The 16,732-nt window shown below is 42.1% G+C and overlaps 1 protein-coding gene across 1 annotated transcript in view; it reads right to left on the reverse strand.

Annotated features, from left to right (window-relative positions):
* LOC132781998 (acyl-coenzyme A synthetase ACSM3, mitochondrial-like) overlaps positions 1–15,287 on the reverse strand; it is an 18,348-nt gene extending 3,061 nt beyond the window's left edge. The window contains exons 1-13 of the mRNA XM_060786622.2: positions 15,004–15,287; positions 13,887–14,168; positions 11,988–12,198; positions 11,594–11,801; positions 10,068–10,211; positions 9,577–9,733; positions 7,225–7,304; positions 5,793–5,916; positions 5,075–5,155; positions 4,782–4,883; positions 1,487–1,614; positions 1,287–1,386; positions 330–449 (exon numbers count right to left, since the gene is read on the reverse strand). Coding sequence (XP_060642605.2) covers positions 330–449; positions 1,287–1,386; positions 1,487–1,614; positions 4,782–4,883; positions 5,075–5,155; positions 5,793–5,916; positions 7,225–7,304; positions 9,577–9,733; positions 10,068–10,211; positions 11,594–11,801; positions 11,988–12,198; positions 13,887–14,114 — 1,683 coding nt within the window. The 5' untranslated portion in view covers positions 14,115–14,168; positions 15,004–15,287. The remainder of the gene's footprint in view (positions 1–329; positions 450–1,286; positions 1,387–1,486; positions 1,615–4,781; positions 4,884–5,074; positions 5,156–5,792; positions 5,917–7,224; positions 7,305–9,576; positions 9,734–10,067; positions 10,212–11,593; positions 11,802–11,987; positions 12,199–13,886; positions 14,169–15,003) is intronic.
* Between the last annotated feature and the right edge of the window lie 1,445 nt (positions 15,288–16,732).

Genomic DNA, 16,732 nt, shown 5'->3' on the forward strand with positions numbered 1-16,732 from the left:
TGGTCACCAGCGAATGGGAGATCACACAGATTGTCAGCCCACTCTCAAGAAAACCCAGAGGTCCAGGTTTTTTTGTAGGGAAGGCAGCCTTTCAGTGTTAAAATCCCTATAATTGTTTTAGAAGGGACTATCCACCTTTTGCAAAAAGAGAGAGAGAGAAATGGCTAATGGTGGATCTGGATGAACGTAGGTCAAAGGATGCCAGGATTTAAAAGCAAAGAGATGGCAGGCGGCAACAAGGCTTTTGGAAGTAAGAACACTACATTTAGGGAGGTTCTTGGCATAGACAGGAAGCCAGCACAGGGATTTATGACATGTTAATGGCTTACCTTTCTTGGATACTTGTAAGGGGCAGTGACTTTTTTCACGTGGTTCTGCAGTTCCTTAATCAGTGATTCTTGATCATGGGAAACATAGTTGGGTGCCAAAACCACAAATGCTTTCACAACCTTAAAAAGTAAAAGTGCATTTTTGGCAGATTATAGAAAGAAGGGTTGTAAAGGCTGATCACTTAAAGTGTAACAGCATTTTGGGTTGCTAAGCATCAAGCACAAATCTCTTAAACCAGATTATGCACAGCACAGGAACTAAGCCACTTTAAACCTAAGCAGACCAATTTAAGTGGCTTGGAGATTGCTGCCTGTCTATCCCAGCATAAAAAGCTCAGCTCAACATAGGCCACCATGTTCTAGGGCTGGCAGTTCTTGTAGACTGTGTAGGATTTACAACTTTAACAAGAAAAAAACATGTGAATAAAATATGTTCAGCATTTCAAGTTTTGTCGAAGGCTTTCACTGGATTGCTGTGAGTTTTCCGGCCCGTATGACCATGTTCCAGCAGCATTCTCTCCTGACGTTCCGCCCACATCTATGGCAGACATTCTCAGAGATTGTGAGGTCTGTTGGAAACTAGGCAAGTGAGGTTTCTATATCTGTGGAATAATGTCCAGGGAGGGAGAAAGAACTCTTGTCTGTTTGAAGCAAGTGTGAATGTTGCAACTGGCCACCTTGATTAGCATTTAATGGACTTGCAGCTTCAAAGCCTGGCTGCTTTCTGCCTGGGGGCATTAGATGTTTTGCAGAAGTCAAGTGAACGCCACATGAGGCATCTTTCTATACTTTGGACTGGGCTTTTAGTCACTTTCCCTTTGGATGGTGTGGCCTGGAAAAGAAGCCAGGACAGGAAATGCTCCCCCTCCTCCCAAGTCACAATAAATATAATCTATTATTACAGTTCCCCAATTTAAATGCATTTAATTCTGCTATTTAAAAAACAAGTCTTTTTACCTCTCCTCTGATTGGGTCTGGGCTGCTAACAACAGCTGATTCTACTACCGAAGGATGTTCTATCAATGCACTTTCCACTTCAAAGGGCCCAATGCGGTATCTTTGAAACAGAAAAAGAGCTTAGACATTTTTAGACATAGTTATTTTGTTGATTCCAAATGTTTAAAAGCACAGAGAATGGTGCATATGAATTATGTTACCCAGCTGAATTGATGACATCATCTGCTCTTCCTACAAACCAGAAGTAGCCATCTTCATCTTTGATTCCTCTGTCCCCAGTGATATAGAAGTTTCCACGAATGGTTGAGTTTGTTCTTTCTGGATCATCCTGGTATATGTGAACAGGTGGTGACTCATAAAGTGCATTCGTTTGCAGACACTACTTCATTTAGGATTGCTATGTATGCAACTTATTAAACAGAGTGAGTAAGCACGGAACTAGCCGCATTTGAAATGATAATATCCATTTGATTATCAGAAAGATGTTGTTGTTAAAATAGGTTTTGGCAGTGAGGGTATCTGTTTCTCCTTTGCCAGTTACGGTTTTTAAAAATTAGTTCAAGTGGCCAGTTTTCAGTGTTTGGTTTTACACATCTCTCTATCGTTTTCAAAAAGAGGAACAAATGGTGTCATCTGTACGCAGATGATGTCCAACTCTGTCACTCCTTCCCACCTGCTACTAAGGAGGCTGTCGAGGTCCTGAACCGGTGCCTGGCCGCTGTAATGGTCTGGATGAGGGCGAACAAACTGAAATTAAATCCAGACAAGACAGAGGTACTCCTGGTCAGTCGTAAGGCCGAGCAGGGTATAGGGTTACAGCCTGTGCTGGATGGGGTCACACTCCCCTTGAAGGCGCAGGTTCGCAGCTTGGGTGTGATCCTGGATTCATCGTTGAGCCTGGATCCCCAGGTTTCAGCGGTGACCAGGGGAGCATTTGCACAGCTTAGGCTCGTGCGCCAGCTGCGCCCGTACCTTGGGAAGTCTGAATTGGCCACGGTGGTACACGCTCTGGTCACATCCCGCCTTGACTACTGCAACACTCTCTACGTGGGGCTGCCCTTGAAGACGGCCCGGAAGCTTCAGCTAGTCCAGTGTGCGGCAGCCATGTTACTAACAGGAGCAGGACGCAGGGAGCATACAACGCCCTTGTTGTTCCAGCTCCACTGGCTGCCGATCTGCTACCGGGCCCAATTTAAGGTGCTGGTGTTATCCTACAAAGCCCTAAACGGTTCCGGCCCAAAATACCTTTCGGACCGCATCTCGGCCTATGAGCTCACGAGGGCCTTGAGATCGTCTGGGGAGGCCCTTCTCTCGATCCCGCCTGCTTCACAGGCACGTCTGGCGGGGACGAGAGAGAGGGCCTTCTCGGTGGTGGCCCCCCGGCTGTGGAACACCCTCCCTGTTGACATCAGACAGGCGCCCTCCCTTATGTCTTTCCGTAAGAGCCTAAAGACATGGCTATTTGAGAAGGCATTCAACTGAGTGCTACATTAACTGGTAATGACAACTGGAACGGAATATGGATTACGAGATTGGTTACGATAAGACGGAGCGGATTATTTTAGTGTAATTATATGATTGTGTATTAGTGATATGTTGGTTTTTTGTTATGGCTTTATTGTAAATTGTCTTTTATATGTTGTACACCGCCATGAGTCGCCCTAAGGGCTGAGAACGGCGGTCAACAAATGCAGCAAATAAATAAATAAATAAATAAATAAATAAATAAATGGGCATTAACACTGGCTAAATGCTGCAGTGTCATATGTTTTCTGAGCAGCAGCTAGTCTCACAAGAGTTATTGTTATATTATTGTTATTATTTATTTTTATCCCATTTTTCTCCTACAAATGGGATTCAAAATGGCAAACAAATGGTTAAAAAACAGAAATTACATAATACAAGTGCACAACATCATCCCCTCCCCAACCCAACCAAGTAAATAATAGACAAACTCATTGCCTAAACACATTACATAAACCATATGAAATAAGCATAATAAATAACAAAATTTATCATCATCATTAAAAAAACCTGGGCCTCAGGCTACTGAGGCTGTCCTTAAAACATTATACTAAAAAATCTCAAAGCTCTGAATCTTTAGCCATGTGAACCTTGCCAGACCGAGATAGCCTTCAGTGATAAGTCTTGGTAGTAATCACTGGCTGTGTAGTCATAGCTTACTATGGGTTTTCGGGGAAGGCCTGCTTCCATAGAAAGGTTTTAACCTGGGAGCAGAAGGCCATTAAGGAGGGAGCTGGACGTACCTCTTTGGGGAAGGAGTTCCAGAGCTGTGGGGCCACCACCAAAAAGATCTTCTCTCTTGTTCCCACTAACCGTACTTATGATGGTGGTGAGACCGAGAGAAGGGCCTTGCCTGATGATCTCAGGGCTTGTGTGGGATGATAGAAGGAGATGTGCAGCCTCATCACACTGGAGCATGGATCCACTTTAAATCTAGTTTCTGCCTCCTGCCGAATTCTGGGATTTGTAATTTACTGAGGCCCAGACCTGTCTGGCTGAGCAGTTTAAAGGCCCCTTCCCAAACTACAAGCCCCAGAATTTTGCAAGAGGTAGAAACTGGATTTAAATTGGATCCATGCTCTAGTGTGATGAGGTCCGTGGTCCCTCAAGTAAGCTGAGCCCAAATCGTTTTGGGCTTTATAGTCTAAAACCACCACCTTGAATTGCACCCGGAAACAAACTGGAAGACAGTGTAGCTGCTTCAGGAGCGGGGTAGTTCTTTTTCTATATCCCACTCCCATGAGCAATCTAGCTGGTGACTTTTGTACCAGTTGAAGTTAATGAACACTCTTCTGGGGCAGCCCCAGATAGAATGTGTTACAGTAGTCTATTCTGGATGTGACTAAGGTGTGTACTACCATAGAAAAATCAGGCTTTTCAAGGTAAGGGCACAGCTGGTCCACAAGCTTTAACTGTGCAAAGGCTTTCCTGGCCAATGGCAACACCTGGGCCTCCAGGATCAGTGCAGAGTCCAGGAGGACACTCAGACTGCAAACCTGTGCCATCAAGGGGAGTGTGACTCCATCCAGCACAGGTTTATTTATTTATTTATTTATTTACGACATTTATATGCCGCCCTTCTCACCCCTAGGGGACTCAGGGGTGGCAGCCCAATACTCTGATCAGCCCTACAACTGACCATTAGCTCTGTCTTGTCTGGATTGAATTTCATTTTGTTCATCCTTGAGAGTTCTTCAACCCTCAGCTTTTGTTTCTCTTTCTGAGGTCAAAAATGGCGATGGGGCAACTGAATTACTGAAACATGTCAAATGGCAATTGCAATAAACCTTGGCTCCATAATTCTGTTGTTCAAATTTGCATCCAGAGTTGGAACAACAAGACGTTTTGATTCTATTCCCAGTGGGTTTTTTTAAAAAACTGGATTTAATTTGTTCTGAATTGGACAATACAGAAACAACTTAACAGTTTCAATTTCCTTCCCATTATTGGATGTTTTCTTTGCGTTCTTACCGTGTATTGAGTGAAAAGACAAAATGGCCTTGTAGATTTTATTCGGATACCAATGTCCCCTTCCTTTCCAGAAGGCAAAACATTACCTTCTTCATCAATTATCTGAAAGCAATCAAACAAATCATACTAAATGGATGCCAAATAGCAGTGTCTTTCATTCTTTCTGAAATTATGAATTACAAATTTGGGACAAAGTAAGACCTGAGAGAGATAAATGGCATTAAATTCCAGTATCTCCAGGAAAGGGAAAGGCCTCGGGTTCCAATTTTGAAGATGAATTGCTGATACAGTACCTGAGTATCATAGGCTGGAGATGGTTTCCCCATAGACCCTGGTTTAATTTTCATCCCTTTGAAAGTCCCACAAACCAGGACCTATTCCAAGAAGAGAAAAAGTAAAGCATTGCTGAAATGCCTATTTGCATAAACATATATTCAGTTTGGTGATGTCTGTTATCAAGAAATTTCAGAATGGGTCAGAGGAAAGCGATTTACTGAAGCCTCACATGAACCCAGTTACATATTGATAAGATGACTAAATGTTTAACTCAGGAATGAGAAATCTTTAACCTTACAGGTACTTTGGACTTCATTTCCATACACACTTTTACTATTTGCTGTGGTAGCCAACTCTCCTGGAAGCTAAAGTTCAAAACACAAGTGCAGTAAATATTGCATTCCTTACACCAGTGGTTCTCAACCTGTGGGTCCCCAGATGTTTTGGCCTTTAACTCCCAGAAATCCTAACAGCTGGTGAACTGGCTGGGATTTCTGGGAATTGTAGGCCAAAACACCTGGTGACCCCCAGGTTGCGAACCACTGCCTTACATCTTACTTAATAGATATTTGAAAGATTAATAACAATAGCAACACAATGTGTTTACACTTTATAGTATGGATGTAATGCTATCTTATCTTGCAGTTTGATACAAGAATATGAGAGTTAACTGAAGTTTTCTGAATACAGAAAGAGAACACACTGCCCTTCCTTTATGCACACAGTTCAGCTTACTGTTTCTGTCTGGCCATAGCCTTCGTAAATATCCAGCCCAGTTTCTGTTTTCCAATCTTCCATCACTTCGGGGTTCATGGGTTCTCCTGCACTGAGACAGTGTTTGAGGCTGTGGAACTTATAACTTTTGACAAAGAGGAGAAAGAGAAAGGATGACTGTTAACATCTTTAGAACAATACTGTCAAACATGAATAAAGATGTTTTTGAAGGTTTTTATGGCCAGAATCACTGGGTTGCTGTGAGTTTTCCGGGCTGTATGGCCATGTTCCAGAAGCATTCTCTCCTGACGTTTTGCCTACATCTATGGCAGGCATCCTCAGAGTGTGAGGTCTGTTGGAAACTAGGCAAGTGAGGTTTATATATCTGTGGAATGTCAAGGATGGGAAAAAGAACTCTTGTCTGCTTGAGGCAAGTGGGAATGTTGCAATTGGCCACCTTGATTAGCATTGCAACATTCACACTTGTCTCAAACAGACAAGAGTTCTTTCTCCCACCCTGGACTATATAAACCTCACTTGCCTAGTTTCCAACAGACCTCCCAACGTCTGAGTATGCCTTAAATAGATGTGGGCGAAACGTCTGGAGGGAATGCCTGGAAAACTCACAGCAACCCAATAAATAAAGGTTTAGTTTAGTTAAGTGCTGGTTTAGTTTACAATTAGTGTGTGCATGGATGTGTACAATTTTGAAAATCATGCTTTGATGTTGTTATTCAATCTGTCAACAACAGGCACGCAACGATGCTCTTTACTCCAAAGGTGGAAAGCCTGAGCTCTTCCAGATGTACGTCAGCTCCCATTAGTTGCAGCATAGTAATAGGCCAGGCATGATGGAAGAGCACAGTAAGGCTCTATTAAAAATGGTTGCCGCTGTCTCTTTGCAAATAAGTTTACCCAGGAAGCCCTTATTAAAAATGTAAGAGAGAGTTAATGAATAGGGGAACTTCTTGCCTCTGCTTCTTGCTTCTGCATTTGTGTTGGGTCTTCCTTCTCATACCCTTCCCACCCCTGCCCCACTTTATAATCCTAATCCTATCTGTATATGTACATGTTTAGAAAGGTGGTTTGATTTATGGTATTAAAGAAGCAAAATGGAAGTTACTTATTTCTTTTTTGTATCTCTTTTTCTATTTTTTGCCTCTTTCTGTTTCTTTCTTACTGTTAGCGTTACATTTTATCTATTTGAAAAATTAAGAAAATATTCTGGAAAAAAGAATGGGAAAATGTCCCTCTAGAAAATTTTGAATTTCTGTTCCTTTCCAAATCCCATATCTTTTGTTATTATTGGTAGGGAAGCTCAAAATAGTAGGCCGGAAAATAGCTGGAGAGTCCCAGCTGCTCACCCTGGGTTTAGATTATAATCTGAGCCACACACCAGCATATATAGTCCCAATGTGAAAACATATTAAAACTAGAAGTAAGAACTCTTTACCTGGTTAACTTGTGTTGTATCAACATTCGATAAGCAGTTGGAGGAGAACACAAAGTTGTTATAGGAAATTTGCACAAAGTCTAGATGGTGATCAAACAAACAAACAAGAGGATTTAACAAAACAAAGTTGATGTAATGCCATGTAAAGTGAGGAAGTGAATCCCCCTCTTTTTTGGAATCCATAAGATTCAGTAAAGAACAACAAAAAGAGGTCAATGGTATCTATACAGATATGTCTGTTAATCAATTGTGCAATTGTAACACCACCACAACTTATTATATTTTCACTTTATAAATTATTGTTTTTTTCAGTTCTTTAAACACAATTCTTTAAAAGAAAGAGAAAGCTTTAATGAGTCCTCAACTCCTTTTAAGAGTAGAAGGAATGTGGTATTTATACGTAACAAATATAACATAAGTAAATTGAGCTGTTAGCATCTTCTTCCCTCAAATCAAGAAACATACTCAACCTACAGTCTGAAGTGACAACTTTTGAGAGATCTTGTGTCTTTATCCCAAGGGGCAATCACAACATCTTGTGCCATCTTGAAGACCCACAACTGTGGCCTGAACTTTCCAGTACAGACAGTCCCCAAGTTACGAAAAAAAAATAGGTTCTGTATGTTTGTTCTTAAATTCAACTTGTTTCTAAGTCAAAACTGGTACATTTTTAAGTCTAACTCCAGCCATATATATATATATTGGATACCTTTGGATAGCATAGGGAAGAGTTAACATCCCTGTGGTGCTTGTTTTTCTGTCTGTGCCCCTGTTCAGAAGATTTCACCTCACTTTCTGTCCCCATGAAAATTGGATTTTGAAAAATGCTGATGTTGTGGAAACAAGGATTGGTGATAAAGCTTCATTAGAGATAGCTTTTCTCCTTGATAACTCTTTCAGGAGTGGATTTCATTTCCTAGGAGTAAATTTCTCTCACTTCCTGTTATCTCACCCCTATTCTTAACTATGAATTGTAAGTTGGAGGTTTGTAACTCGGGGACAGCCTATATAGCTATTGGCTTTCTCAAATGTGGGGCCACGGTAGCACAGAAGTTAAAGTCACCAGCTGCAGGAAAGTCTACTGATTGGAGGGTCAACAGTTCGAAGCCACGAATTGGGGTCAGTTCTCAACTGTCTGTCCTAGCTTCTGTCAACCTAGCAGTTCAAAAGCATGCAATACGAGTAGATCAATTGGTACAGAAGGAAGGTAAAAGGGCATCCCATGCAGACATGCTGGCAAAAAGACAGCAGGCTCCTTTGGCATGAAAAATAGAACAACTGCACCTCCCCATTGCCGGAAGATGAGCATGAACTCTACTCACCGGAAATGGAAAAAGGAGAAGGGAAGCCCTTTACTTTATCTGTGTTATTGTATGTTGTTGTTCATGTAAAAAGGCATTGAATGTTTGATTATATTTACTGTAATCCTCTCTGAATCCCTCCAGGGAGATAAAGCAGAATATAAATCAAGCATTTTATATTATTAAATGTGTGAAATTACTTAGCCTTTCAGTGCTACAGGTCTGTTTACTATTGTTATATTCAGATTAGACTTTTTGTGTCAGGAGCAACTTGAGAAACTGAGAGTCACTTCTGGTGTGAGAGAATTGGCCATCTGCAAGGACATTGCTCAGGGGATGCCCAGATGTTTTGATGTTTTACCATTCTTGTGGGAGACCTCTCTCATGTCTCTGCATGAAGAGCTGAAGCTGACAGAGGAAACTCATCTGTGCACTCCCCTGATTCAAACCTCGGACCTGTTGGTCTTCAGTTTTGCCAGCACAATGTGACATTGCCAGCACAATGTGACAGTTCACCCATTGCACCACCGGGGCTCCTAGATTACACATGATCAATGTGACATTTCACCAAAAACACATGTATCAGCCCAAATAGAAATGTTCAGAGCCTGGCCTATATTGTGTGATTGCTTCCACATGTGACCTATGGTGTTTCATTATAATGGTTCAATTCAAACATCCTGCTATGCTGCGGTTAAAGAAGTTTGCAAGTCAAAATGTCTGAGTTGCAAGCCAGATGTTTGAACTGATCAACCACAGTTATGTTCAATGCACAGACTTCAGACTATGTCATCACTGTATGGTTGTACAGAAACAGATTGCTGAGGGAAAACAAAAACAGCCACAAAGCTCTAAACCCACTGGTGCAATTTTATCTGGAAGATTTGCCCATTTTCAAAATCACAATGATGTGATGCTTCAGTTCAGGATGGGATTTAGTGCAATCGCTGCAAAGCTATGGTTCCACTCACTGAGCAGAGAGTGTGATTGTGTGAAATGCCTTTAAGATGATGCTAAAAGAAAGCTAAATATGAATACTTGGTGCACTTACTTCAAGGACAGGCTTTGGCTCAAAACGAGGCATGCTGTGTATAAACACACACGCTCCTTGAATCCATGGTGCAAAAACACTACTCCATGCGGATTTTGCCCAGCCTGTGTCTGAAGTATTCCACATAACGTCCAAGGGAGTCAAATCAAGCCAATACCTAAGGCACAGAAGAGAAAGAGTGAGACATAATTCAAGCAGAGACCAAATATTGCCACCATGTAGTCATGCCGTGACTCCAAAACCCTACAAGTCACAGAATATATGCAATCCGAAAGATTAAGCATTGGATGGGAACATAATGCTGAATTGCAGAAAGATTATGCTGCAAATAAATGGTGAGCCTTTGTGAACACTTCATCATTAGTTTCAATGTTGATTTAGGACTGCAGACAGTATCTTCTTACACCACAATGTTTTGCCTGCGTGCATTGGTGGGTAAGACAAAAGGCAACTGGAAAAATACATACAAGAACCTACAAATTTAGCCATACTTTCCATTGATACCAAGTCCAATTCCATGGCTGCCATGAGAATGTTCAGTCATTTTTGGAGCACCCGTTGTGCCACTGGTGAAGTAGATTGCCATTGGATCATGACTCTTTGTGACTGCACAGTTGTGTTCACCAGGTGAAAGGCTGAAAGACACAGAAGGAAATCAAACATAATGGTCAGACATCCATGGACTCAAACATAACATTCAAATCTAGTAGCTAATGTGCTGTCGAAGACTTTCAAGGTCAGAATCACTGGGTGCTGTGAGTTTTCTGGGCTGTATGGCCATATTCCAGGAGCATTCTCTCATGACGTTTCGCCCAAATCGATGGCAGGCATCCTCAGAGGTTGTGAAGTCTTCTCTAACAGCCACATTGTCAGACTACACAGAGAAGCCATTGAAATCCACAAGCATGTGGACAATTTCAACAGAAAGGAGGAAACCATAAAATGAACAAAATCTGGCTACCAGTATTTAAAAAACTCTAAAATCAGGACAGAAAATAAAGAAGTATTTTGCTACTACTGGCTGTTTGTGATGGTTGTTTTTATATTGTGTTATGCTCTTAGTTGGTTGTTTTTGTTTTATTTTGCTTTATGTTGCTGTTTTTTGAATTTTAATGTTGATCAGGCTAGTCCCCATGTAAGCTGTCCCGAGTCCCTTTGGGGAGATGGAGGTGGGGTAAAAAAAACTATTGTTGTTGTTGTTGTTGTTATCAACACTCAAAAAATAGGGAAATTCCAGACAGGAAATAATCAGGTCCAGCTAACAACTCCAAACAAAGGATTCTCCCAGGTAAGAAGCAGTCAAGCTTTGAAGTTGCAAGGCCATTCAATGCTAATCAAGCTGGCCAATTGCAACAGTCACACTTGCTTCCAACAGGCAAGAGGTCTTTGTCCCGCCCTGGACAATATTCCACAGGCATATAAACCTCCCCTGTCTCGTTTCCAATATATCTCACAACCTCTGAGGATGCCTGCCATAGATGTGGGTGAAATGTCAGAAGAGAATGCTTCTGGAACATGGCCATACAGCCTGGAAACCTCACAACAACCCAGTGATTCTGGCCATGAAAGCCTTTGACAACTCACAGCAACCCGTAGTAGCCAATGTTAATTACTGGTATTCCAGCTATTACAGGTAGGCATTCATTAATGCAATTAATTCTCCTTGGCGTTCTGATCACAGAACAAAACCAGAACTCTCTGAACTTGCAGTCCTTTCACATAAAAATCCATCCCCAGTTTCCCAAGCTGCATTTCAGTGGTGTAATCAAGAAGGAAAAATCACTTGTCAATGTTATCATGAAACAGGCAGGACTCAGAAACTATTCTTGATCTGTTGTAAATAACATGATGGTCTACCAGTAAATGCTAATCTTCCTTTTATCCATCCCTTTTTCTGTAGCAATCAAGTATTTTTAGGCTCTGTTCTGGTTCTGTCAACACATTTTAGCCATTAACCGGCACAAGATCCTAGAAACACACATCTCTCTCCATCTAAGAAGCAGATCTGGACACTTACTTCAGCAAGTGATTGAAGTTTAACCATCCTTCTCTAGGTTCCTTTGACACAATCAGCTTGAATTCTAGAGATGGGCATTTGGAAGCAACGGTATCGACAGCAGGGGCCAGAACTTGGTCCGTAACTATACACCTGGCCTTTGATGCCTGCAGACGATGCAGAATGTCTTTTGATGTTAGCTGTGTTGTTCCAGGAATAATGATGGTTCCTAATGCAATGGTCAAATTAGGAAACTCAATCATAATGTCATATTCTTTCAAGTGCTGTAAGAGAAATTAGGATCTTATTTTCATTAGATGTGAGATCAGTAGAGACTTTAGAGATCCAGATTCTTCACTCCACTTTGATCTCCAAACAATATAAGAGTCAACAGATGAATGTTATTACTGCTAACCTGTTCGGATACAAGCCACGTTTAAGAGCCACCACTCAGGTATCCGCGGGAGGATCACTATCACTCTGTCATTCTTCTGCAGGCTGCAATGCTCAGAAAGCACTCTGGCAGCTTTCTTGGAAATGAGTGACAACTCCACAAAGCTCCACTTAACTTGGTCTCCTTGTTCACTGACCCACCATAGAGCTGGGTTTGAAGGCCTCTTCCCTTCCTGAAGAGACAATAGAATCAATTGTGAAAAAAAAAATACTTGCATTTTCATCTTGAGACCACAGGCAAGGCATTCTAGGTACCGGTACGTGTATAATTCCATAAAGATTGTGAAGAGACCCCTCAAATTAACTCTTCAATAGCAGAATGAGGCCCCTTCTACACTGTCATATCAAATCCAGATCATCTGCTTTGATAATCTGAATTATATGGCAGTGTACAAGCGGCCTGAGTTTGTTTTCAAAAATGATTTTAATGAGTTTACATGGCCATCAGTCAGGGATATTTTGGCTATGGGCTTTTTATTTACTTATTTACTATATTTGTATACTGCCCTTCTCAGCCCTTAGGCGACCCAGGGCGGTTTTTGCAGAGGTTGGATGAGATACCATTTATGGCTCCTCCCAATTCTAAGCTCCCTTCTACACTGCCATATAATCCAGATTATCAAAGCAGATTTTCATTTTAAAAACAGACAAAAAAATCCTCAAATTCTGAGGATTACCTGAGTAGGAATCCCACCGGAGCATTACAGCACACCAAAATACCTGGGAGTCAGTCTGGACCGTGCTCTGACTTATAAGAAGCACTGCCTGGATATCAAGCAAAACATAGGTGCTAGAAATAATATCATATGAAAGCTGACTGGCACAACCTGGGAATCACAACCAGGCACAGTGAAGATATCTGTCCTTGCGCCTTGCTACCTTGCTGCTGAATACGCATGCCCAGTGTGGAATACATCTCACCACATTAAAACAGTGGATGTGACTCGTAATAAAACATGTTGCATTATCACAGGATTACTATGCTCAATGCCACTGGAGAAATTATACTGTTTAGCCAGTATTGCACCACCTGACATCAATCAGGAAATAGCCCGTAATGAAAGGACCAAGGCATTGATATCTCCGCCCCATCCTTTGTTCGGATATCAGCCAGCATGCCAGTGTCTTAAATCAAGAAATAGCTTCCTAAAATCTACAGAGATACTCGCAGGAAAGACACCTCAGAAAGCGAGAGTCCAAAAGTGGCAGGCAAAAACCTGGAACCTCAATCAGTGGCTGATACTAGATGAGAAACTCCCTTCTGGGCACACAGAAGATTAGGTGACCTGGAAGGCGCTGAACAGGCTGTACTCTGGCACTACGAGATGCAGAGCCAGTCTTAAGAGATGGGGCTACAAAGTGGTCCGTGACATGTGAGTGCGGAGGAGAGTAAACAACAGACCACCTAGTACAATGCAACCTGAGCCCTACCACATACACAATGGAAGTCCTTCTCACAGCAACACCAGAGGCACTCTAAGTGGCCAGCTTCTGATCAAAGGACATTTAGCATAATGCCAAATTTTTAAATCTGTTTGTGTTTTTAAATACATTATAACTGTACCCTCAATTTGCTTCTGACATGATAAATAAATAAATCTGCTTTGAACTGAATTATATGAGTCTACACTGCCATGTAATCCAGTTCAAATTAGATAATCTGGATTTTATATGGCAGTGTAGAAGAAGCCTCTGCCAAAGAGTGCTGATGCCAGAGAACCTCACTCTGGCTCAGAATCGCCTTTTTAGCCCTGTTAAGATGTCTGCTTGGATAGAATTTAGAAGACCTTCCACAGAGAATGTCAACAAGCACATTTGAAAGACTCAAGATGAAACACGAGGAAGCAACCGAAAATCATACCATTTCTGCCTTGGCCCACTTGTCCACCACATCTTTTGCAAAGTTGAAGTATTCTGGCACCTCTGCCTTATACTGTTGTTGGATGGATTCATAATCTAAAAAATTCTGGGCTGCCAGAGCCAGCTGATGCTTGCTGAAGCGTCTGATAGAAGCTATGCCAAAAGTGCGCAAAGTCTTTAGAGATGATCCCTTCCACCATGTCGTTAAGGTTAAGATGATACATGCCATAATGTGTTCTTCCACAGTGCCTTAAATGCAATGTATTTGTCATGAACCACTTGTCTGAAATGCATAAGGGAAACTGTTTTAGGAGATAAACCATTAGCCTCATCTACAAGTAGAAATAACTCAACGATCATTACGCGAAATTATTTATTTGATTTACAGCTGCCTTGTAGATAGATGGGTCAGCCTGCTCTTGCAAGCAGCATTTTTGCAGACCAAAGCATTGTTTTAGTTGCATAGTTATCTTGCCACTGCTAAATGCAAAAGCAGCACTACTGTACAAGAATGCTGTTTACGTTGAGATACAGGTTATACCAGTCCTGCCAAGACATATTTGTTGCAAAATACCTGGTCCAGGTAAGAATCAGACAAATGATGTCAACTGCAACAACTTTTTGGAACATTTCTATCTCAGTTGTATGTGTTTATTTTAACTTGAAATCCAACCCTAAAATGACCATTGAATGAGTGAAAGAACATGACATTGTAATAATCCCCCACTTCAAATGCCATGGAGACTTTATTTCACAGTCTGTTTTAGTTTTCTGTCCTTCAATTGTGGTATTGTCCGCCTAATCCTTATCTTTCATGCTTCACAAAAGTTTTAGTTAAGAATAAAGCAGGAAAGGGAATCGTTTATATTGCCTGATTGTAGAAGGATGAGCTAATCAAGTAACAAAAGTATTGAAGTTAAGGCTGTTGCTTTGCTCTTTAAAACTTGGCCATGTTGGTGTTTTTCGTGCTGTTCTTGTTATATTACAATACTCTCTTCTGGAGTCTTTGAGACATGCTGTGTCTCCCTTTCTCTTGCTTTTGTTTTGAGCCATTAAAAACAAAAGCCCAGTACACCAAGGAGAAAAACAACAGTAGATCAAGACAAATAATGACTCACTGGAAGAGTTGGCAAAGGTTCCTTGGAACTGCTGGACAATGGACCGGTGCAAATGAAGGCGGTGTGCCTCCCCAACAAAATCCCTCCTCGTCCAGCTTTGGGGGAAGCAAGGCGCAGGGCGATAAGGCAGAAAGGCAGGCCAAGTCACACCCCTCCAGGCATGACTGCTCTCTTGGCAAAAGACCTTTCAAACCTCTGGCTGATACTGGCTTTTTGCCATTTCCTCCATTGGTCCTGGCTGGGAAGCAGAGAGGGAACACGGGAGAAGGGCCCAAACTGTAAACACCATCTGAAAAAAACCCAGAAACAGAACTGAATGTAGATTGATGGGGAGCGAGGATTGAAAGCCATGGCAGGAGGTATATGCTGAGAAAGGAATAACGACAACAACAACAAGAAGAAGAATCTGACATGATATGAGGATTTAAAGACTGAACTGCAAAGACTCTGGCACAAGCCAGTCAAGGTGGTCCCGGTGGTGATTGGCACACTGTTTGCAGTGCCTAAAGACCTTGGCCTGCACTTAAAGACAATTGGCGCTGACAAAATTACCATCTGCCAGCTGCAGAAGGCCACCTTACTGGGATCTGCACGCATTATTCGCCGATACATCACACAGTCCTAGACACTTAGAAACATTCACATCTAGCTGCAGCAGACAAAAGTCCTTTGTCCCACCCTGGTCATTCCACAGAAATATAAACCCATTTTCCTATTTCCAACAGACCTCACTACCTCTGAGGATGCTTGCCATAGATGCAGGCGAAACGTCAGGAGAAAATGCCTCTAGAACATGGCTATATAGCCCGGAAAAACCTACAACAACCCACTTCGGAAGTGTCCAACATGTGATCCAATACAACAGCCAGCAGAGTGTCTGCTGTGGACTCATCTTGTTGTGTTTCAAATAATAATAATAATAATAATAATAATAATAATCCCGCCACCATCTCCCCAAAGGGATTTGGGGTGGCTCACAGAAGCACTCCAAGTACCACATGCAGACAACAATACATAAGTACAAATGCAATGACTTAAGTACAATCAACAGCGCATAATGGAGCCCCCGGTGACACAGTGGGTTAAACCCCTGTGCCGGCAAGACTGAAGACCGACATGTCGCGGGTTCGAATCCAGGGAGAGGCGGATTAGCTCCCTCTGTCAGCTCCAGCTCCCAAGCGGGGACATGAGAGAAGCCTCCAACAAGGATGATAAAAACATCAAATCATCCAGGCGTCCCCTGGGCAACGTCCTTGCAGACGGCCAATTCTCTCACACCAGAAGCGACTTGCAGTTTCTCACTCCTGACACGACAAAAAAAAAGCGCATAAAAGAAAGTTTGAACAGGACCTTTCTAAACCTGTTATATGTGTGCATGTAATCATAGAGCTGGAAGTGATCAAAAGGGCTATCCAATCCAACCCCAGTCTGCCAAGCAGAGAAACACAACCAAAACAATCTTGACAGATGACCATCCAGCCTTTGCTTAAAAACCTCCAGTGGAGGAGACTCTGACTGTCAACACTGACCATTTAATGCCTCTTAAAACTAGCTTTTATCTGTGGTGGCTATGGGCCCTTCCAGACAGGCCATATATCCGTTTTTCTGTCTAGCCCAGATTATCTGGCAGTGCAGACTCATATAATCCAGTTTAAAGCAGAAAACTTGGGATCAGATCAGATCCTGGGATAGAGGACCTGTCTGGAAGGGCCCCAAGGCCCCTTCTAGA

The sequence above is a fragment of the Anolis sagrei genome, chromosome Y (genome assembly GCF_037176765.1).
Source record: "Anolis sagrei isolate rAnoSag1 chromosome Y, rAnoSag1.mat, whole genome shotgun sequence".
Classification (NCBI taxonomy): Eukaryota; Metazoa; Chordata; class Lepidosauria; order Squamata; family Dactyloidae; genus Anolis; species Anolis sagrei.